At 32.1% G+C, this 23736-nt stretch overlaps 1 protein-coding gene across 4 annotated transcripts in view; it reads left to right on the forward strand.

The window, feature by feature from the left end:
• Tnpo (transportin 1) overlaps positions 1-23736 on the forward strand; it is a 149559-nt gene that overhangs the window by 61177 nt on the left and 64646 nt on the right. For 3 of the 4 annotated variants that reach the window (XM_085812990.1, XM_085812991.1, XM_085812989.1), the window contains exons 11-17: positions 3752-3901; positions 3984-4058; positions 4479-4565; positions 8505-8612; positions 17663-17821; positions 17929-18016; positions 22550-22657. In XM_085812990.1, the coding sequence (XP_085669116.1) occupies positions 3752-3901; positions 3984-4058; positions 4479-4565; positions 8505-8612; positions 17663-17821; positions 17929-18016; positions 22550-22657 (775 nt within the window). The remainder of the gene's footprint in view (positions 1-3751; positions 3902-3983; positions 4059-4478; positions 4566-8504; positions 8613-17662; positions 17822-17928; positions 18017-22549; positions 22658-23736) is intronic. The other variant, XM_085812992.1, reaches the window with a different exon arrangement.

Below are 23736 nucleotides of genomic sequence, written 5' to 3' on the forward strand. Positions count from 1 at the left end.
ATATTTCAGTTTAGTTTGGTGTATTGAATTTGGAATTTATACAGTACCTGTTTGTTTTGCACATGTGTAAATATTTCTTGTTAAAAGTTTGATTTGATAAAGAGTTATGATTTTCCCGCCTTTCTACTTCCTTGTACGAAGTACAGAAAATTTCGGTTATCATATTTTAGTGAAAATATCCATTTTGACTGTATCAAATGCAATTTAACAATGTTTTTGTGTGGAATCTGCAGGTAAAGACAGAATAAAAGACTCTTTTCCCCAAAAAATTATAAAACTGATTTTAATTAATTCTGAAGAGAATTTTTTGTGGCATCTGTGGGTATGTACGTATCTTGCATAATTCAAAAACGAGTAGCCTCAGGACGTTGAAATTTTGTATATAGGACTGCTATTACATTTAGATTTGCATCTCGTACTTTAATTGCAATCAGTCTCACCAAAAGTATATAAATATATGTGTTCATATATCCACTCTGTTATTCAGCTCAGTGAGCTCAGTTTCTTTATTCTTATATGTTTATGTATTTTTGCCTTGTCGGGAAGTGAGAACTGAATTAATTGAATGAAAAATACCAAATCATCTGTGAAAAACTGTTTCTTCTTTTTCTTTGTTTAATTTCTTTTATGCATCATTTTAGATTTATTATAGTATGTGAATAGAACATGTGGCAAGAATTAGGAAATTCTTCATATGATATAAATTTTGTGTATTCTGAGTTATAAAATGAATGAAGTGTAACACTGTTAAGTGAACCTATCTCCAGAGTGTCACTGTGGTAAACAAATGTAGTAAATTTTAAAGAGTGCAAATTCTACTTTGGTTTATGTACTATTGACAAAGTAGATTTAATTCAATCCTACTGGATTGAATCATTTAAATGAAATGCAAGAAGAAATGCGTATAATTTAACACTTGGCATGCAGGCAACATATTTTTACGTTTTTTTGCAGTCTGTCACATAAAAATATGTGTTTAGTCGATTTGTGGTGGATACCTGCTACCCACCACAAATCTAGACATTCTGTGGGTGTTGTTTGCGTTGCTAGGCAACACTTTGCATTGTTTTCTTTCAACAAGTTACGATTGATCGAGTTACTTGGTCTTTTGTTATTTCGTCTTCAATCGAATTCTTAGCTCCAGAACGTACAAGTCATGTTTTATCAATTTGAAGCTTGTTTTTTTATTATTGATTAAATAAATTGATAAAATGAACCGTTGTGACGAAGATAGTGATGAAGAAATATGCGCTGACAGATTATCAGACTTTTCATGTGATAGTGATTCTGTAAGTCAAGATATCGAAGAAAGTGACGATCATGAAATTATTCCATGTTCTCGAGTGTTCGTCCAAAGAAATATTTCTAGTAGTTCTGAAACAACTTCTGATGAAGAGGCAGATGAATGGTCATCGATTGACAATCCTCAAGACCTTGAAGAGTTTTTGGGTCATCCTGGGGTAACTAACATGGCTAATGTTCCTGAATCCACAGCTGATGCAATAAAGTTATTAAAAGGTGATGACTTTTTTGCATATTTAGTCGCGGAATCAAACAGGTATTATTATCAAAATATGAATCAGTTCAAAATATCTCCCAAAAGCATGAAATGAAGAGATATTATGATTCCGGAGATGAAGAAATTTTGGGGCCTTATTATTTTCATGGGACAAGTTCGTAAAGATGTCCGAGACTATTATTGGTCAACTGATGCCTGCACAAGTACACAGTTTTTTTCAAAAGCTATGTCAAGGGATAGATTTTGTCAAATATGGAAGGCTTGGCATTTCAGTAACAATGAAGACATCACGGACGATTCTGATCGATTATTCAAAGTCAGGCCTATACTAAATTATTTTGTCGAAAAATTTAATAACATTTACAAACTGAAACAACAAGTATCGTTAGATGAGGGCATAATACTTTGGAGAGGATGATTGTTTTTCAGAGTTTACAATGCTGGAAAAATGATAAAATAAAATACGGCATACTCATACAAATATTGTTTGAAAGTGACAATGGTTATATTTGCAATTTTGAAGTTTATGCAGCTCAAGGATTACGTTTGATCGAAATGATACTCACAGTAGTTTCGCCATATACTGATGTCTGGCACCATTTGTACATGGACAATTAGTACAACAGCGTCGATAACACGGAAGCCCTTAAAAAAAAAAAAAAAAAAAAAAAAAAAAAAAGTTGTGGAACAATTAGGAAGAATAGAGGTCTACCAGAGTGCCTGAAAAAAACTAATTTGAAAAAAGAAGAAACAATCTTTCGAAGAAAAAGTGATGTATTGGTACAAGTCTGGCAATCCAAGAAAGAAGTCAGTCTCATCTCTTCAATCCATTCCGCGGAAATGCAGGAAAGTAGTAATGTTGATCATATCAAGAGACAAAAAATTACAAAGCCAAATGCTTTGACCGACTACAACAAGTACGTGAAAGGAGTAGATCGGGCCGATCAGTATTTGTCCTACTATAGTATTTTGCGTAAAACAGTGAAGTGGACAAAGCGCTTAGCTTAGACACCCCCCAAAAAAATACAAGAAATTTTTGCACAGTGTTGCATGACATTGGGTTACTAGTGAACTACCTGAAATCAGCACTGAAGAACCAGAGCAAATGATATCAAAATGCGACCCTCCTGGAAGATTGTCCATGGATATGCGTAAGCACGTATTGGAGAAAATTTTTGGTGCCAGGAAGAAGAAAAATCCACAATGTCATGTGTGCGCAGTCAAAAAAGTGCAAAGTGAAACGTGTTTCATATGTAGCTTCTGCCGTGTTCCTCTTCGTAGAGGAAAATGCTTTGAACGGTATCATACTGTAAAGAACTATTAACGTGCTATCAGTTCTATTTGTACTTGTTATGAAAAAATATTTTTGAGTACATTGTAAAATTTTAAAAATCATATATTTTTGTGATTTCGTAAAAGTATTTTTTTTTAAGGGTTAAATAATCATACAGTATATATTTAAGTGTAAAATAAAGAAAGTTTCGTTCATAAAAACAAAGTAGTTTTCGATTTACTGCGATTTTCTTGAATAACCATACTTCCACGCGTTTCACGGAAAAACGTCCGCTGCACGTGTAAGTTCGGGGCGAAGTATAACCGCATGCCAAGTGTTAATATTCCGTACAAGAAAGTTATTTGGTGTGTGCGATGACTTCATGGTTTAATAAGGCACCATTTAGCAAGATGAAACAAACATTTATTAGGAAAATATGATTCAAAGCATAATAGTAACTCAGAGCAGTACGTCGCTCTTACCGCATAGTACAATCTACTACTACCTTTCTCTTCTGAGGCTAACATGCAACTCTCAATAAGTACATTAACCCTTCTTGGAGAAGAGCTACATGCGCCAAGCACGCTCTGTTGATCGCCAGTCGCCAGATATCACAGTGTACGCATCAGATATTTATTAATTTTTTTTTTTTTTTTTTTAAAGATTGGGGGCTTGTACATTCCACTATGAGAGGATACGAATGTTGTATGTTCTAAGTTTTAATTGGAACGTGCATGCTTCCTACTGTACACTACTTAAAACCAGACTAAATAAAAAAAAAAGGGGATTTAATTACATGATTATTTTGTGCATATTTTTTTACATGGAACTCCATCAGTAAAGCATATAATTTTGTTGTTTTTCTGAGTAATTTTAATATTGTTAAGCATTAACATTCTTTGGTATATTTAATGTTGATTTCAATGAACAATAATTGGAATTGTTAATTTGTTTTGCAGTTGCTGAAAAGAGTTTTAGATGCAAACAAAAGAGTTCAGGAAGCAGCATGTAGTGCATTCGCGACTTTGGAGGAAGAAGCATGTACAGAACTAGTGCCCTATTTAGCATATATTCTTGAAACTCTTGTGTTTGCTTTTAGTAAATACCAAGTATGTGCAATATTTTACATTTTAGATTTTCATGTAATGTTAAAAGAGAAGTTCTTAACTTTTCCTTCCTTTCTTATTTTAGCATAAGAATCTTCTTATACTATATGATGCTATAGGAACATTAGCAGATTCTGTTGGTCATCATTTGAACAAACAGGTAAGTTTTTATTTCTTTCTTTCTTTCTTTATTTATTTTAGGCTTAAAACTTTTAAAATATTCACTTTTCAACCTAGGGTGCTATAATCTAGTTACAGATTTTTATTTTCAAAAGCATAGTGAATGAAAGCTAAGTAAAATATTATTTTTTATTTATTTATTTAATTTTTGGGTGTGGGAGGCTTTTGTCTTTGGCTAAAGGTATTGAACCTGAAGTAGTATTTGTTATTTTGAATATAAGTTAATTTCAGAAAAATTTATGTATTTCATATAATTGTTATGAAAAATGGTAATTTTGTAGTTTATGTATTTGTTTAAATTACAACATTAAATATACTCCTAAATAATATGTCTTGTAATTTTAGCCTGTTTAATTTTTATTATTTTTGCCTTTTTTCTTATTTGATTTTTCTTTCATAGGAATACATTGGATTACTTATGCCTCCATTAATAGAAAAATGGAATTACTTAAAGGATGATGATAAAGATCTTTTCCCGTTATTAGAGGTAATGTTGAATTTTTATTATAAACATGTTTTTATAAATTTAAAAAATTTGAATTTTTTCAAATAGTTGTGCCATAAAGAAAAGAACTGTGAAATATTTTTCTTACAGTTAAGTGAAGCATTAATCAGGTTATCGATAGTGATTGTTCTAAAAATATGTTTTGACAAATTTATTGTTTCATTTGTGTCTGGGGTCAGCCAGTGAGCTGCCTGCCTCGGTGAGAATCCAGCAAGTGAGACAGACAAGAGTTGTCTGCAGAAAGTGTGGTAGGGCGTTTACACCTGAGTTCGAGTTTCGATAATTCGAGTTTAATTTGTAAGGTATTGAACACCTGGTTTCATTAGAGTTATTTTCTTAAATTCTGTAATATCAACATCATGTAAATATTTGACCATAAAAGTCGTGCTTCTATATAATAAAGGTTTAAATTTCTAATAATGTATTAACATTATTGGAGGAAAACAGTGATTTTTGCAGAGCCTGTATTGATGATATTGCTAGCTTCTCACGAGATTGGAATTCACATCTCAAACATTTATATGGTGTGCTAGCTACATTAAGTGATCTCAGATTTATGGCGAACGTAAAGAAATGTGTTTTAGCACGTTCAGAGATAAAGTATTTAGGACATATAACGGGAGCTGGAAGACATCAACCCGATCCTGGAAAACCACGAGCCATCAAAATTATAGAAAGTCCTAAAACGAAGGCTGCTCTAAAGAGGGCATTAGGCTTATTCAACTATTATCATTATTACATAAAGAATTGTGCAGAAATAGCTCACCCATTGATGAAGCTTACGAAAAAGAAAATTCCTGAAATAATTCCATGGAGTGATGTTGAGGAATCAGCATTTCAAGATCTAAAATGTCGACTGTGTGAAGCATCAAAGCTTTACACTCCAGACCCCCCCCCCAAAAACCTTATACCATACAGTGTGATGCTAGTTCATATGGTGTTGGTGCTTACTTATCACAACGAGACAGCAAAGACAGTTTTCATCCTATCAGCTTTGCAAGTCAAAAAAACTTTCGAAAACTCGGGAGAACTGGTCAGCAATTGAACGTTAGGCTTATGCCCTTGTGTGGTCATTAAAAAAATTCGAGTGTTGGGTATTTGGATTGAATATCGAACTGATCATAGACCATAATCCATTATTATATTTGCATAAAGTCGGCACCTCATTCTGTCAAATTACAGAGATGGGCAGTGGCACTTCAGTGTTATAATATTCATATTTCTCATTGTCCTGGTGCACAATTAAAAAATGCAGATAGTCTTTCAAGACTAGTTGGTGAATGAAATAGGTGTGAACTAAGTATGAACTGATATGTTTAAAAATTTGCATAAATTATTTTCCTATGTTCCGGAATTGTATGAGAGCTACTTTCCATCTGGTTTGAAAAAAAAATTCGTGGGTTTTCATTTAATGTTTTATTATAATATTGTGTTTTGGAATAGTATTGCATATATGTTTTGTTACAGAATTCCGGTATTGTATCAAGGCGTCTGTTCATTTGTTGTAAGATGACTGTCACTTATTTCAAATTATGGTACTACATCATATATATATATATATCATATATTTTGAATTTATTTGGTTGAGAAAAAATATATAATGAGATATTAGGCAAGTATTAGTATTACATTTATAAAAGTGATTATATATGTCCTTTAAGTCCTTAATTGTTTATTTCAATGTGAGACGATGTACATGTTAATAAGTGTATTAATTATTAAACATTGGATTATGGAGTATGCAATTTAAGTTCGTGAACTCATTTACTGGTTCAGGGGTGTGTGTCATGTATCTGGGTGTGGTTAGCCAATCAGCTGTCTGCCTCGCGGTGAGAATCCAACAAGTGAGACAGACGAGAGCTGTTCTGCACAAAGTGTGGTAGGGCATTTATGCTTGAGTTCGAGTTTCGATTTTAGCCAGCGTGGCTGATTTAATTTGTAAAGTATTGAACACCTGCATTTCATTCGAGTTATTTTCTTAACACCTTCGAGCCGGGTAGCGAAAACGCGCGCTTATCGCGGAGGCCGGCAGTGTCTACCGCGAGCGTCTCTCCAGGGCCGGGGGCTTTTTTGCTACTAAGCCTAAATCCATGAAATTTCCGAAGTATCAACACATTGTTTAATAATGCTCTATAGAGTATTTAAACGGCTTATGCTTTATAGATATTTTTATATATATACTTTAATTACCTTATTTCTTGTTTAAATGCATATTTTACACATTTTATTTTAATTACTCAACATTTTATGACTTTTAACTTTATACATCTGAAAACTAAATATATTACTAAAAATTCTCTTTTCGTATGAAAAATTTGAAAACAGGGATCTACACACAGTCCTACGTTACATTCCTTGAACTCGTAATAACTCATTTGCCGTTTTGGAGGATTTTTCCAGGAATGTGAACAAACGAAGCATCGTCGTCTCATTTTCTTATCAGTCTCTTCTGAACAAAGTTTTGGAAAATGTCTTTCAGTTAATCTTTCAGAATCAATATCTGAAATATTTTGCATCATTTCTGCTATTTCATGCTCTGTTAAACATTTTCGACATTGAAACAGTAAAAACAGAAAGAATTCACGTCTAACAAGATCTAATTATTTTCTAAAAACTGAACGGTAAACCGAAATACTCAACGCTTTAGTGCATATAAAACTTCTACTTACAATAAACAACTACCACGTGCGACTAAAGTGCGATTTAAAGAGACGTCATAAATCACGCCATTCGGAAACATTTAGTTCCCCGTTTGTTTATATTATCAAAAACACGTGTATGTGAGTCATGCTTCTCTCATTTCGAGTAGAAGGTCTAATGTACATGTATCTGAAACCATATGGACATACAGTGCCATCTTGTGGCAGAAATTATAGTTTGAAAAACGTTCCAAGGTACTGGCACAAATACGTGACATTCGGTAGTAAACGCAACAATGCTCTGGCACGCCTGCGTGTCGGCCGGTAGATAAGTGTGTTTGTTGCTGGCACGTATACGTGACAGTCGGCGAGAAGGGGTTAAATCCTGTAATATCAACCTCATGTAAATATTTGTACATAAAAGTCAGGCTTCTATTAAAAGTTAATAGAATTAAATTTCCAATAATGTATTGTGTCATGTCTCTGCCATCCCAACAGGCATGACAATTTGATAGTAAATGATATTTTCCTTATATATTGAACTTTAAATGCTAATGAACATATAGTTTTTACCTATTCAAGTTTGAACATTTTTTTCATAGTCTGTTTCTTTTAATCTCATTTCATGTAGGTACCAAATGGACTCTCAAATACTATATTGTACAAATTAGTTGGGCTAAACCAGTGTTTTCATAAAATTTTTTGTCATTATTTTTTGAAGGATTGGTCTTATCTCTGTTCTTTTGTTGTGCTATTTTTCCTGTTTACTATTATCAATTGCAATAAGTTTAGCTCACAATATTATTTAGAATGATTTTTTAAACTTGTTTTACCTCAGCTGACGGTACTAGTAGCTGTTGCATTCTCTTGTTTGTACTTGGCTGACAGTATTAGTTTAAGTTAATAACAAACAGTTTAATGCAGAATTGCTTAACATACTTCATAATTTATTTTGAAGTATATATTAGCGTAGAAACAATATAATGCAAAAAAATTCAGCTTCCAACTACTAATATTAACCAAGAATAAACAATAGAATCTGGAACCTTATTCTGACTAACACCATTAGCCAAGAATATTGTGTAGGCACAATTCGTTAGGCTCATTTGAAATGGTGTCATATTGGACCACATGTAAGATTGAAAATTCCCTAGAAATTGTTTTATCTAAATTTTAATTGAATTAAAAACATGTATTTCATTTTAAAATATATTTCTTAAAACTTATGTGGTTAGTTAAGAAATAAAAAATTTATGCTCTTTTTTTTTTCTTCCCCGGGTAGTGTTTATCCAGTGTAGCAACAGCTTTACAGTCTGGTTTTCTTCCATATTGTGAACCTGTTTTCAGAAGATGTCTCAGTCTTGTTGAACAAACTTTAAATCAAACAATGGTAAGACTTGTTTTAATGTAGATACTGTGAAAGTTACAAAACTTTTAAATTATTTTTCTTATTTACATGAAGCATTTTGAATGCTTTCATCTTTTTTAATAAAGATAATAATGAGAATGTGCAAGTAATTGAAATTTTTGGAAAATTAATGTCAATAGTTTGTAAATTATTAACAGTAAAGAAAGTGACATTTCTTTAAACCTTTTTTGTAGTGCATGATAGTCTGATATTTTTTAAAATCTTTTTATTAAAACAATGTTATTACTGTTTAAATAGCAATTAGGATTTTTTTTTTTTTTTTTTTTTTTTTTTTTAAGAATGAATAGGAACGAGTCCTGTAATGAGGTATCAGAAACATGATTAGACATATTTTTTTATCAGATATTAGTTAATGTTGCAGCTGTGGTTTTTAAATTCTAAGATATTTATCAACAGAGATTTAAAAAAAAAATTATTATAAAATTCATTATAAAATAAAAATGTGAAAAGCTGTAAAATTGAATTAGATATATAGTTTCTTTCCTTAAAAATTTTTATTGTCCATTATGGAATTTGGTGCAAGAATTTACTTTTATTTTAAAGTTTATTTTTCTCATTATCACCTGTTATTATACTATGTATACAAGGTCTGTTCCAAAAGTAATTCGCCCCATTTTCTTTTGGTGTGACTATCCGTCATCACACAGCATTGCCGCTTGCATGGAAGGGTGGGAGAATTGGGAACACAGAGCGACCAGTGCCATTTGGCTCTGAGCTCCTGAAGAGTCACAGTTCCTGTTTCAGTGAACCCTTATGCGAGTGCTCGGTCTAAATCAAGATGGAAAAACTCGATCAGCGATACCCAATAAAGTTTTGTTTCAAACTTGAGAAAACGCCGTCAGAGACTTTTGTATTGCTTCAGAAGGCTTTTGGTGCAGAGTGAGTGTCATATTCACAGTGCAAAAGGTGGAATAAAATGTTCAAGGAAGGTCGTGAGGAGGTCGGCGTCGAATAACAATTAGGTTGCCCCAGATGAACGTTCGGTTGGAAAAGTGCATGAATTGTTGAACTTTGACTAAAGAATGAGTGTTCGCCTAATATCAGAAATGCTTGACATTCTGAAGACCATTGTGCACAAAATTGTGATGGAAAGCTTACAGATGCAGAAATTCTGTGTGAAACTTGTCTCTAGAGTGCTCACTAATTGGCAAAAGAACAATCAAGTAGAAGTGTGTTAAGAATTGTTGCAGTGTTGTGAAGACGGTCCGACTTTTTTGAATAATCTGGTAAGTGGTGATAAATCTTAAATCTTTGACAGAGTTGCCAATTCTCCCGATTTAGGCGGGAGATTCCCGATTTTCGACCGCTCTCCCACCAACCCGATTTACAATATATTTCTCCCGACTTTTTCTTATTCTTAAAATTTCTCACAATTTTTATGGAACCTGGCTTAATGCTTTGTTATATGGGGGGGGGGAAAGAGTGATTTTGGATGTCTGAAAGCAATTGAATTTTCTCTAGCTTATATCTAAAACAAAACCTTGCAAATTAGATAACTTCTGCTTTGTGAGTGAGAGCATATATGTATCCAGAAAGGTCGTTCTCCAGTTCTCCAATGGGCATCGTGCTCCACTGCGTGTCATCTGGGATATGTTAGCCAATGAGGACAAAGCAAAATGTTATTTGGATGTTCTTTAGTTATTTCGGTCATTTTGTCCATTACACATGCCTTCGGGAAAGAGTTTTAGAAATTGTCATCTTTTTTTATGTCTGTGAGAAAGGTGAAATACTCATATACGTTTCAAAAATCCTACACAGTTGACTTTCCTTCCATTATTTCCTCAAGGAAATGTAATAAATTTGCGATGTGTACCGCCTGTCGTTGCGATTTTTTTTTTCGCATGGTGTAAGGGCAGATGTTCTCAAACATGTGCGTACACAAAAACACAAGGACAACATGAGTTGTTTTGAAAAAAAAAAAAAAAAAAAGGAAAAAGGAAAAATTAAATTTTTCTTCAGAAACAGAGGACCAAAAAGTTATTAATGCAGAATGTCTGTTCTCTGCCTTTTTTGCTGGAGTACAACCTGCCGCTGAGTGCATCGGATCACGCTGCAGCTTTATTTAGAAAAATGTTTCCCGATAATGAAATCGCTAAGAAATATTCAAGTGCGAGAACCAAAACAGGTGCAATTGTTAAAGAAATGGGTTTGAAAAAAAAAATGATCAGTTATTGATTGCAATAAAACAGCTCGGTTCTGCCTCTCTATGGATGGAAGCAATAATACCTGTTATTTCTTTTTATAATCCAGATTCTTCAGAAATTGAGTGCAGTTTACTTTCTGTCCCCACTTTAGAAGGACATTTGACAGGCTTTAATATACCACAGCTAATTATTAAAACTTTAAAAGAAAATGTAGTCCCTCTGGATAATTGCTTAGCACTTGGTGCTGATAATACACCAGTATTGGTAGGCTTGAATACTAGTGTTGCAGGCATCTTAGGAAAATTCAGATTTACAGATTATGAGGTGCACCTGTCACCCCTTAAATTTAGCAGTTGAAAAAACGGCAGCTTCTTTACCAATAAATGTGGATGAAAACATTGTTGATATTTATTATTATCTTGAAAGGAGTTCTAAAAGGAAGGAAAAATTGAAATAGTTCCAACAGCTGCATAACAGCAGTTTACAATTAGAAAACTTGGATGAAGTTATAAAATCAGCTAGGATTGACACCCAGTGGAGTTTAATTCGAAAACTGAAAGATGCTGATGGAATTTTAAAATATAGTGAACTGTCTAGAATTATGTTGGCCATCTTGACAGTTCCCCATAGTAATGCAGAGTGTGAAAGGATTTTCAGTGTTGTTGCGAAAATGAGGACTAAATTTAGATCTAATATTCGTGATGACACATTAGAAAAACTTTTATTAGCAAATGCAGGCCTACGTGGCAATTGCTATGAACAAAATTATGACGTTTCTTTCTTAAAGAAAGCAAAATCTGCCACTGTTTATAACATTTGTACGAAAACTGATTAAAGTTTTTTTTTTTCGTTTTCTTAAACGATGCAAAAATAAAAATGTTTTTTATGTGTAAGGTATTTTTGTGTTGCTTGCATTTAAGAATTAATTACTATTTAAAATTAATTCATCATTAAAAACTATATTCTCATCATTTAAAGCCTTTTTAACATTGTGAAAAATCTCCTGATTTCTTAAAAAAATCTTCTGATTTTTGAGTGTAATAGGTTGGCAAGTATGCTTTGAATACGACCTAGAAACAAAAAGGCAGTGCGAAGAATGTTGCACAACATTGTTCCCACACCCAAAAAAGGCAAGAATGAGCAAATCGAAGGTTAAAGTGATGCTCATCGTTTTTTTAGATTCCAAGAAGGTGGTCTGTTTTGATTTTGCTTAGTGGTCTATTTTGATTTTGCTATTTTGCCGATTTGTTCCCGAAAATTAAAAAAATCCCTTAAAGGACAGTATTTAGGTACCCTGGAGAACATCGAAGCTACTACGACAAGATTACTAAAGGACATCTTTGTGACTGACTGTCAGGATGCATATAAAGCATAGAAATCACTTTAGAACTAGTGTTAAAGCAGGAGGGATGTATTTCGAAGAATATTGAATAATTGTACGAATTGGTTCAATAAATTTCTTTAAAAAAAATGGTTGCATGCATTTAGTTTTTTTAGAATAACAGAAATCTTTAATTAAACCAAAAATTTTAAAATGAAAAGAAAGCGTGTTGAAGAAAGAAACCGAATACATACAGAGAAAGAATATTATTCTTCAAATATATGTACAGGTATTATTATGTAAATTACCCAGTTGTTTATAATTTCAGCCTTTACTATAATTTTCCATTTCTATTTCCTCCCCAGACTGCAAATGACTTACGCAGTTTTTAAACTGAGGTTTTTGGTGTGTAAGATAGAATGTATTTTTAATCTCTGCTTCCTCACTGCATTAGTTCCTGCCAGCTCTGATAATTTATAACTTTTTGTCTTTGCATTAACCATACCTGCCAACTTTTACGAATTTTTCGTAATTTTTATGAAAATGCGTTTGTCTTTACGACTTTACGATCGTTATCCATTTTTTACGATTTTTTTTCCTTTTTCAAGTGTTTTTAGTGATTTTTGTCAAAATTTTATAATTTTTCACCAATTGAATGATTTTTGCCAATTGCATCGTGTTTTACCGCCAACTACCGACTGCTTCGAATCCGGTAACCTGCGGTTTCTCCCAACTCGCCGCTTAACCAGCCAATCCAATGCGCTGAACTTGTTTCTCCCACTCTTCTCTTTGTGGGCGCCAGATTATTTTTTCACGTTTGCTTCAGCAGCAAGGGAATTACTCAGCGAGCGTGGATTGTCGCATTCTTTTTTTTTGTTTTTGTTTGTTTGTTTGCATGTGCTACAAATTTTCTTAATACGTCGTCGTTACGAAATGAGTTAAAAAAAACGTATTCTCAATATTTTCGGCCTGCCTACAAAGCCTAATTTCCAACAATTAAAGAATCCTTCAAAGGAAATAACTATGCATTTTGCAACGTGTGCGTGTGTGACTTCATAATAAGTCACGGTGGAAGAAGCGACATTGTGAAGCATGTTAAGTCTAAAAAGCATGAAGTTGTTAATGCTTTGGCTTCGACAACGTCTATGAATTCGGATGCCGATGTCATTTTGGCAGAGTGTTTGTTTACTACATTCCTCATCGAACACAATGTGCCGCTAAGCCTTGCCGATCACGCCGGTCAACTTTTCAGACGGATGTTTTCCGACTCCAAGATTGCTCAGAAATATGCTTGTGCTCGCACGAAAACATCTTCTATTGTGAATGAAATTGCTTGCGATGCACAAAGTAAAATGATAGCTGCACTGCAAAATACAGCATTTTCGCTGTCAATCTATGGCAGCAACGACAGCGATTGGAAGCTTTACCCCATCGTTGTCACATATTTCTGTGATGTTTCTAATAAAATGAAAACTCATCTTTTGCGTATTCCATTGTTAAATGGAGGCGCTACGGGGGAAAATATTGCCTCCTTGGTAATTAATGAGTTGAAACAACTTAACATCCCAATATCAAACTGCATTTCATTTGGTGCAGATAATGCTCATGTTATGGTGGGTGACAAAAAGGGTGTAGCCTCTTTCCTCAAAAAAGAACAAAATGAATTAATTTTTATTGGATGCCCATGCCACTTAATTAATTTGGCAGCAGAAAAAGCTGTAGCTGCTTTACCATTAAATATTGACCAGCTTCTGATTGATGTGTTTTTCTATCTGGAAAAAAGTGTAAAAGGGAAAGAAAACCTAAAGAATTTCCAAGAACTGTGCTCTGTTGAAACGAGAAAAATTCTGAAACATGTATGCACGAGATGGTTATCCTTAGGCAGAGCCACTAGGAAGGTTTATTGAACAGTGGGATGCATTTCTAAAATATTTCCACAAAGAGACCTAAACGAAACCCACAGATCCCATCGAATTTGTCGGCATATAAGATTCCGAAAACCAACTTTGCTTCTAATCAAAATGCTTTAAAGGGGAAAAGCCAACACACAGAATCAAACCCTTTAAAAAGAAAATGCTTAGAAGACGCCTCAAAGGTCAACGTTGTTAAAGAAGTTGAAGGGAAGAAGAAACAGTCTTCTATTAGCCGGGAGGAAAGGATTTTCTATCTTCTTTCTTCGGATTTGAACAAAGCATATTGTAGTTTTGTGTTAAGTACCATTAAGATTTTTGAAAGTGTAAATCAATCAGCTTCTACAATCAGCTTTGCCAAAATCTCCCCTGCTTATCCAAATTCTTAATGATCTTTTGAAAGAACTTTATACTAAGTTTGTAAAACCGTCCGTTGTGAAAAACAGTGTGTTGATTTTTGTTGCCTATAATAGTTTGGCAAATCAAAAGAATGACAATGATCTTATAATTGGAAATCAAACCAGGGAACTTATAAATTCTTTGAAAGATCATGAGAAAAAAGAAATTTTTCAATGTGTTAGAAAGTACTTTTCCTCAGCCTGTGATTACATTGTAAGGAAGTTTCCTTTGCAAAAGGAAGTTCTTTTGAATGCTGAAGTGGCAAATTTGAAACAAATTGAAAATTCATCTTTTGTAAAGGTTCATTTTTTATTGATAAATTTCCATTTTTGTTAACAATTAAAGAAAATGAATGCCATAATGATGCTTTAAATGAACTAGAGAACCAATTTTCTGCTGCACAGTTTGAAGACTTTCCTGAAGAAGAGTCCTGGAGAAGATAGTCTTGATGTCCTCGTTGGTACCTTAAAAAGAATAAAAAGAGCTGATGGAACACCAAAATATGATAGACTAGCAAGAGTTTTATGTGCTATTCTCGTAATTCCACACAGTAATGCTGAGTGCGAGAGAGTCTTCAGTGTTGTGAAGAAAAACAAAATTATGTTTCGTTCTTCAATTTCACCAAAAACACTAGAAAACATTTTATTTGCTAAATGTTATGAGGAAACTAATTGTTATGACAGGAAATTTTCCAAAGAATTTTTGGTAAAGCCAAAAAAAAAAAAAAAAAAAAAACGCTCTAAATTCATTGCAATAATTTTTTTGTGTAACATTTTCTTGTTTTATGTTTCCTAATAAATTTTTTAGTTACTACTTAATCGAGATTTACTAATATAAGTACAATTTTCTTTTTTCTATTTGTATAAATTGTTACTTTTTAATATCAAAGCATGATATTAATTCTTCGTGTTATTCTGAATTTTGGAGAAATCTTCTTAATTTGGGGGAGAAATCTTCTGAATTTTTATCTTTAGAAGTTGGCAGGTATGCATTAACGCTGCTGACATTTGAATTTGTTATGACGATAGAGTTACTGAGCCAGCTTAAATTAAAATTAAATTGTATGGTCTTTGACCACTAGTCCACATTTCTTTATTTGAATTTGATTGTTTTTGTTTAATTACATCACCACAAACTGCAATTGAATTAGTTAGCATAATAACATGCATTTAAATTCTTTTTAAATAAGAGGCTTATTTAAACCTTTGTCTGACTTTGTAGTTACTTTGAGACATAGCGATAACTTGCTTCACGTCTGTCGTGAATTTTTGGAACATTTAGCTTTTAACAAATCAAGTAAACCCTCATAGGTACATTGTAGAGATGTTGAGAAGTTAGGAGATAAAGCACGCAAAAAGTAGTGAGAACCTTGGTTTGCATATTGAAAGAAATTTCTAATTCTTAGTAAAGATACTTAAAGAGAAGGATATCTATATAAATTAAACAAAATGTCTGGCCAGATTGTGATTTTAATAGGGACTTTAACAGTATTGTTAAAAAATAACAATAACAAGTAAAAATAAAAATAACAAGTAAAATTTAATAGTGGTCATGTAATTTTATAATGACTAAGGTTATCTAACTACCTAATTTAATTTATAACTTTACCCTTAAAAATTACCTCTGCATATTAAAATGAGTTATTGCCTTTCATTATTCCTTAGCGTGGTACAAGGTAAAACACAAAAATATAAAAATTCATGTAAAACTTATTCTTCGTATCTAGGGAGACGTAAAATAATACAAAACAACTTAATGTCACCTCTGGTACTTTAGTGGCTTATTGAAACTTTAAGGTATATTAACTGTGTTACAACCCCTTTAACTCTACACGGAGCTACAACACTCACTGCAGCAGACAGAGCCCAACTAACTTTCAAAACTAGCTATCTGTGCCCACATCAGGCCTTTCAGTTTTGTTCTGATCAGCAGGTCTGTATCTAAACAAGGAGCAGCAGTGACAACAGCCAGTCTTTTGTTATAAATCAATCTGATTAGGATTTTACTTCTCATTTTAACCTATGACGCTTGACATAAAACCTACCTGCTATTTACTAAACCTCTAGCTTGAGCAAGTAATGAGACATTAAAACTAACTATTAGAAAAAGGCAAATAAAATGTCACTTATCTTCTTTCAAATATGCCAAACTATTGTAAGTGTAAAATATTTAATGTTGTTTGGTAAATTTCATAAAGTATGTTTTATGCTCAAACTTAATAATAATTATGTAAATTAAGTTATGTTTAATAATAATGCATCCTACTTGCGGATCTATTTTATTTTTTGAATGGTATTACAAAAGTGAAGTTAAGGCATAGATAATATTTTTAATTGAATTTATTAATTTGCTATTTGCTCATAGGTCCTTAATTTTTTTCATTAATGGTCCTTAAGGGGTATCAGAAACCTCTATACCGGCAATGTTAAATTGGCCATTTTCGATGTACCTTTTCTCAAAATCTGCTGTAGATGCAAACTTGAAATTTTTTCTGTAATTAAAGTATACCTATCTGATTATACTGAAATGAGCTTTTGAAACATTTTGAATTTTAGAGTAAATTACAGGATATTTTGTTAGACACAGTAAAATTTAGCACTTTTCTCACACAAAAAAATTTTTCAAGATTTTTTTTCCAAGTTTATTACAAAATGCTCATTGCAGTAAATATTAAGGAACCTAATAAATAAGCCATAAAAAGTTTAGATACCTGTGAGCAGTAGTTCCTGAGAAAAGGTACATCGAGTATAAAAAAATCACGTTTGGAGAAAAATGCATTTTTATGTAAAAATCCTCATTATTCAAAGCGGTAGATGACAAATTAAAACTAGATTTTTTTACAGTTCTAATATTCATAGAGATTAAAGAATGGTATTTTTAGAAAGATAAAAGTGTAGAGAATTTGAAAATGCAAAAATCCGAAATCACAATTTTTTGAAGATTTTGGGGTTCCAACTCCCCTTAAAAGAACTTAATTTCTATGTGCAGAAATGTGTACGATCCCTGTGGATGTAAGGTTCAGAAAATTTTCAAAATGTGTAACCAGATGCTTTCTCCTCAATACATTTTTCATGTTTATCACTATTTTTTTGGGAGGGGGAAAGGGCATGCAGTTTATATGTATTTATGCTATTTTTATGTTTAACTTGCACCGGTATAGATAATCTGTTTCTGATTATGAAATAGAAATAAAATATCTTATTTGTATTTATACTGAATGCTTTTTTTTCTCTGAAGGCGAATGTTACGAATCCTGATCAATTTGAAGCTCCTGATAAAGATTTTATGATAGTTGCATTAGACTTATTAAGTGGATTGGCAGAAGGATTAAATGGCCATATAGAAGCATTAGTCATGTCGAGTAATATTATGCAACTATTATACCAATGTATGCAGGTAATAATTTTGTACATATTTATTTTAAATTAAGACCTGATAGTTTTGTATTACCTAGTAATTCCAGATATTTGTGACATATATTTCTATACTTGTTCACTTGGTAGGATCCAATGCCAGAAGTTCGGCAGAGTTCATTTGCTCTACTTGGTGATCTAACGAAAGCTTGTTTTCAGCATGTCAGTCCATGTATACGTAAGTGATATTTTTATTATAGTTAATTTTTAAACCTTTTTAATGTAAGCCATGTGTCTCCTCCCTTTTTTTGTTGCATGCCAAGTATAGAAATCTTGCATGCATATTTTATATACCAAAAAGTACGTGGGGTGGTAATAAGTCGTATATAGATGGAAAATCTATTTATAGCCATTCATCTACAGTTTTAAAGCATTAAGGTCAATGTGAAACAGCCATTAATTTTTGATAAATGAAGTATATTATTAAAATACTTAATAAGTGGGCAGTTATTAAAAGAAATATATGGAATTTCTCTTGTTTCTTAATTAGAGTATAAAATTTCTTGAATAGTTCTTGAAGATTTCTTGAATTTATTTTAAAGAAACATACAGTACAAAGACCAAAATCCTGGCATCCAACATCCGGACCAGGAGCCATAAATAAATAAATAATAGTGAAAATTTCTCCTCCCTTTAATAATATATATACAGTCAAAAGTCGTTAATCCGGACTCGTTGGGACTTCGGCGATTCCGGATTATCGATTTTTCCGGATTATAGATCATCAGTTTAAATCTCGTAAGATGGCATGCAGAAATTCTAAAATTAAAAATATGAAACCTTAATTTATGAAATAAAGAACAATTATAATCTAAAGGGTATCAAAATTTACAAAAAAAAAAGCTTAATATTTATTTGTTTACATTATTAAACATTTCTTTCAATGTAAGTTGTTTAAGTTGCTTCGTTTTATGTGATAATACTTTCTCTTTAATTCTATAAACAGACACGATTTCTTGTTCAGTTACAAAGTTCCGCTGTTCAAGTCCCGTAATTGCTGTGCTGAGAATACCGACTAACTTGTCATTCGAAATTTTTTCGTTTTCACTAACCTCTCTGTCACCTTCTTCATGTCTTTATCCATTTTTTGAAGCAATTCCACTTTGTTTGATGGACATCGAAACATACTTTCGTTTTGTAGATCGTTTGGGAGCTCCAGCATCGAAAATTCTATTTGATATAATCGAAAGTTCAAGTTTACGTTTATAGTATTGCTCTTATAGTCTGCAAAAAATAATAAGCCGGATCCAGTTCGAAAATTAAGGAACAACACAATCATCAACATTAACTGAAATAGATAATTAGATAATTTTAGCTTATTCCGTCCTGGTGTACATAAAATGCGCACGCCAAAACGTATTCTGCACTTGCGCACACGCATATGCGCAGACATAAAAGGTCTTACGCGCACGCGTAAACGCCTATGCGCATGTGTCAACACGGCGCATGCGCAGAAAGTTTTTAGCTTTGAGGCCCGGATTATAGATCATTCTGGATTTTGGGTGTCCGAATTAACGACTTTTGACTGTATTGAGTTTGGATAATGAATATGATGTGATACTTGTTAATATGTATGAACCAGTTATACAGCTGCCATTTTGTGTCTTGCTTGAATTTTTCACATGGGAAGTAAGACATAATAAATCTTGAATTATGCTAGAATCTTTCTAAAAAACCTGTATTTGTTACCTTGGTTTGTAAAAAGGGTGAATGAACCACAGATTTGAGGTAGCTGAACTGTGAATGGCCTGCTATTTCTTCATTCCAGATGACCCAAGCAGGCCAGTGACTTTAAGCAGTGAATTGTAATTACTTTTTTTATGTTGAATTTGACCACCTTTATCTCAACAGTGCTGTAAGCAAACTGTTAAAAACATTCAGCCAAGTGGGGTATAACACATATAACATGACTATAGGGCGTACAGAAACTGAAACAGACTGACAATCATTGCAGTTATGGTTGCTAAAGATTCTTTGATGTTTGCATTAGAAATCCTTGGAAACATATCTTCCAAATTTGAGCTGTAAGGATAAAGTTCGTACGGCCTTTTAGAGGTCTTAAGGGTTTTTTTTTTTTTTTTTTTTTTTTTTTTTTGGAAAAGTCCTTAATTTCGGTCAAAATCGGCAGAAGGAACGCCACGCCGTGGCGGGCGCGTAATAAATTGGAAGTTGATTTGTCAGCACTATCCTTATCTTCAGCGCAGATGTTTTTATTTGGCTTATAATTCCTTACCAAATGTAGTATTTCATCTCGATATGCTCCGTCTTTGATATGATTTAAAACAAGTTCCTGGTCATTATAATTCGCTTCCGATAGCGAAAAAAAGTAACAGAGGTTATTGAAAGCGAAAAAATTTCGATTGACAAATTAGTCGGTGTTCTTGACACAGCAATTATAGGACTTGAACAGCGGAACTTTGTAACTGAACAAGAAATTATGTCTGTTTAATAGAATTAAAGAGAAAGTATTATCACATGAAACGAAGCAAAACTTAAACAACTTACATTAAAAGAAATGTTTAATAAAGTAAACAAATAAATATTAAGCTTTTTCTTTTTGCAAATTTTGATACCCTTTAGATCATAATTGTTCTTTATTTCATAAATTACGGTTTCATATTTTTAATTTTAGAATTTCTGCATGCCATCTTACGAGATTTAAACTGATGATCTATAATCCGGAAAAATCGATAATCCGGAATCGCCGAAGTCCCGACGAGTCCGGATTAACGACTTTTGACTGTATATATAATGTATGAAATCTAGGAATAGGGATTGTAAATGCTGCACAAAAAGAAGCATACATACCATAAATGAAATATTTCTCATACCTGAGAAATATTTCATTCTCATTCCTGCATGTCACTTTCATGTACTTGATGCTCAGCAAAAAGAAGCTGGCATGCCATCAGTGAGGTTGTTCTCCTATCTAACTGAGGTTCTTGCTTGTCCCTGTCAATTACCTGATGACTAAGAACTCACATTTTGGCTAGCAAAAGGTTCACTTTGTTACACACACCACAAAAAAAAAAAAAAAAAAAAAATAGAGGGGGACATTTCTATATTTCCTATTCTGGTAGGCAGATTGATGAAATTTAACTCAAGTTTTGATGTCTCAAAAGCAAGATTTATATGTAGCACTGTTCAAACATAGGTATAATGATACAAAATTAAACTTCGAAATGACAACAATTTTTTTTCCTGTGTTTCCATTCTATGACTCAGATTATGTGTAAATATTACATTTTGTAAGATTCAGTAAAAACTTTAAAGATAAATTCAAAAATTTATTTTGGTGAACTTGTTTCAGTTTACACCAAGAATAACTTAACTTCTTAATGAAATTCTTAATTCATGGTAACATATTTTCCTTTCACATTGTGCATGATTGGAAAAAAAAGGTCCATTGTCCAATATTTTAAGTAATTTTCTTTGTATTATGTTTTTAAAGCACAGTTGTTACTTTTAGATCCATAAACCGCACTTGGCGTTATTATTGCTTAAAACAAAGATGCCAAATTTCAAAACAGATGTAAATTCAAGTATATTTTAGGAAATTTTGAATAAAAGATTCTAATTTTTTTATAGGTATTTTTAGAAATACATCTACTTTACGTAAAGGTTATGAATAAACAAAAATATTTTAAAAATTTATAAAAATTAATAACAAATACAAATTAAAAAAATTAATTTAGAAATATCTGCAAACTTTATTTGGAGAGAATATTATTAAATTTTATTTTATTTTATTCACTTGGAAATAAAAATGGGATTAAAGTCACCTTGACTGCCAAGTTTTATTTACGAAGTCAACATATCTGCTTATGATGCAATTAGAATACTTCCTCTTCAATTTAGCATAACTACGTTTCGACAGTGTTCCGTCTTTTCCTTGTGCTTTTATTATTACACACACACACACACACACACACACATATATATATATATATTGTGTATGTGTATATATATATATTTATATATCACCTACTCTGTAGTCAGCCCCATGAGCTCAGTTTTTTTTTTGTTATGTTGGTATATTGTGCAGTTTTTGCTTTAAAAATGATTGTATTATATTGTTCTTATCTTCTGGTTAAGATTTTTATGCCTTTAGTTAATCTGCATGCAGTAGTTTCAGAATTATCAACAAATTAAAAGTTGCTTAAGTGCAGCCAAGCCTAATTTACCATAGTGGCCATATTTGTTTACATTTAAAGCTTAGCAGAATAGTGAATTAAGTCAGATTCTGCGCCATCAGTATCTTTATGCCGAGTGGGACCAAAAGTAAACTTTTAATTTTGTTTGGTATTGAATTACTTTTTTTATACTGACAACAGTGTTATTGTTCAGACATATTTTCATTTATCATAAAGATTCTAAGATAATGATTTAAAACTCATCAACGAGAATTTAATTAAAGAAATTTTTTACCTTTTTTTTTTATGAAACAAAGATCTATGTTTTGTCGAAATTTTTAGGCAGTGTATGGTTTAACGTATTAAATACTGTATTATTTTGTTATAAAGTCAGAATTTTCTGAACTATACAGGACCTCAGGACAACTAACCTTTTTGCTTTGACTATATTGATAATTTTCCAGAATCGTATTATTTTAAGAAAATTCAGAACTGCAATGTACACATTTTTATATTTGTTTAATATTTATATGCTTTTTGATGATTAGTCCAATTCTAATCAAAATATTATCTTTTAGAGGATTTTTTACCTATACTGAGCCAGAATCTGAATCCTGATTTTATATCAGTATGTAATAATGCTACTTGGGCTATAGGAGAAATATCTGTGAAGTTGGGTAAGCAAGGTATTGTTGTGTTGTAGCAGAATTTCTGCATTCCTTTAATAATTTTAGAATTGAATAATAAATGTTTCACCCATTTTGGGATTCCTTTCTAAATTAAAGGTTGTTTTGTTTTTAAACTTATAAAACCCATATTCTGTAACCTGTTAAGAAAATATTGGTACCATAACCCATAACTGATGAGATTGGTCGGTAAGATTATAAAATTTCACTCCTCCAGTTACAGTTAAAAATATCATTATCATGCAATTTCTTTTTTATAACTTTGCCTACTTTTGCATGACTTTTATATCTTTACATGAATATGATTTAATCTGTGTGTATTATTACCATCTTGATTACAGAAAAAGCTTATTTAATAAGTTCTAGGGAAAATAACATTGCTTTGATATTTTCATGAAATTTATTTATTTATTTATTTATTATTATGATTATTATTATTATTTTGTGTGTGTGTGTGTGCAGTGAAGTGAAAATATGGCCTCTTACAAATATATTAGAAGTATGCTGTATAAAGAAAACTCTAGAATAATTCAAAAGTTAACTTTCTAATTTGTATTTGAAAACAACTTTCTAATTCTAACTGAAAAAGCTTTCTAATTTGTAAATAATTTCGGAAATTATTGCCTAATACAGTCAAAAGTCGTTAATCCGGACTCGTCGGGACTTCGGCGACTCTGGATTATCGATTTTTCCGGATTATAGATCATCAGTTTAAATCTCGTAAGATGGCATGCAGAAATTCTAAAATTAAAAATATGAAACCGTAATTTATGAAATAAAGAACAATTATGATCTAAAGGGTATCAAAATTTACAAAAAAAAAAGCTTAATATTTATTTGTTTACTTTATTAAACATTTCTTTCAATGTAAGTTGTTTAAGTTGCTTCGTTTTATGTGATAATACTTTCTCTTTAATTCTATAAACAGACATAATTTCTTGTTCAGTTACAAAGTTCCGCTGTTCAAGTCCCGTAATTGCTGTGCTGAGAATACCGACTAACTTGTCATTCGAAATTTTTTCGTTTTCACTAACCTCTCTGTCACCTTCTTCATGTCTTTATCCATTTTTTGAAGCAAT

Source organism: Stegodyphus dumicola, chromosome 3 (genome assembly GCF_044657685.1).
Source record: "Stegodyphus dumicola isolate Sdum_Otavi_A_Nest chromosome 3, ASM4465768v1".
Classification (NCBI taxonomy): Eukaryota; Metazoa; Arthropoda; class Arachnida; order Araneae; family Eresidae; genus Stegodyphus; species Stegodyphus dumicola.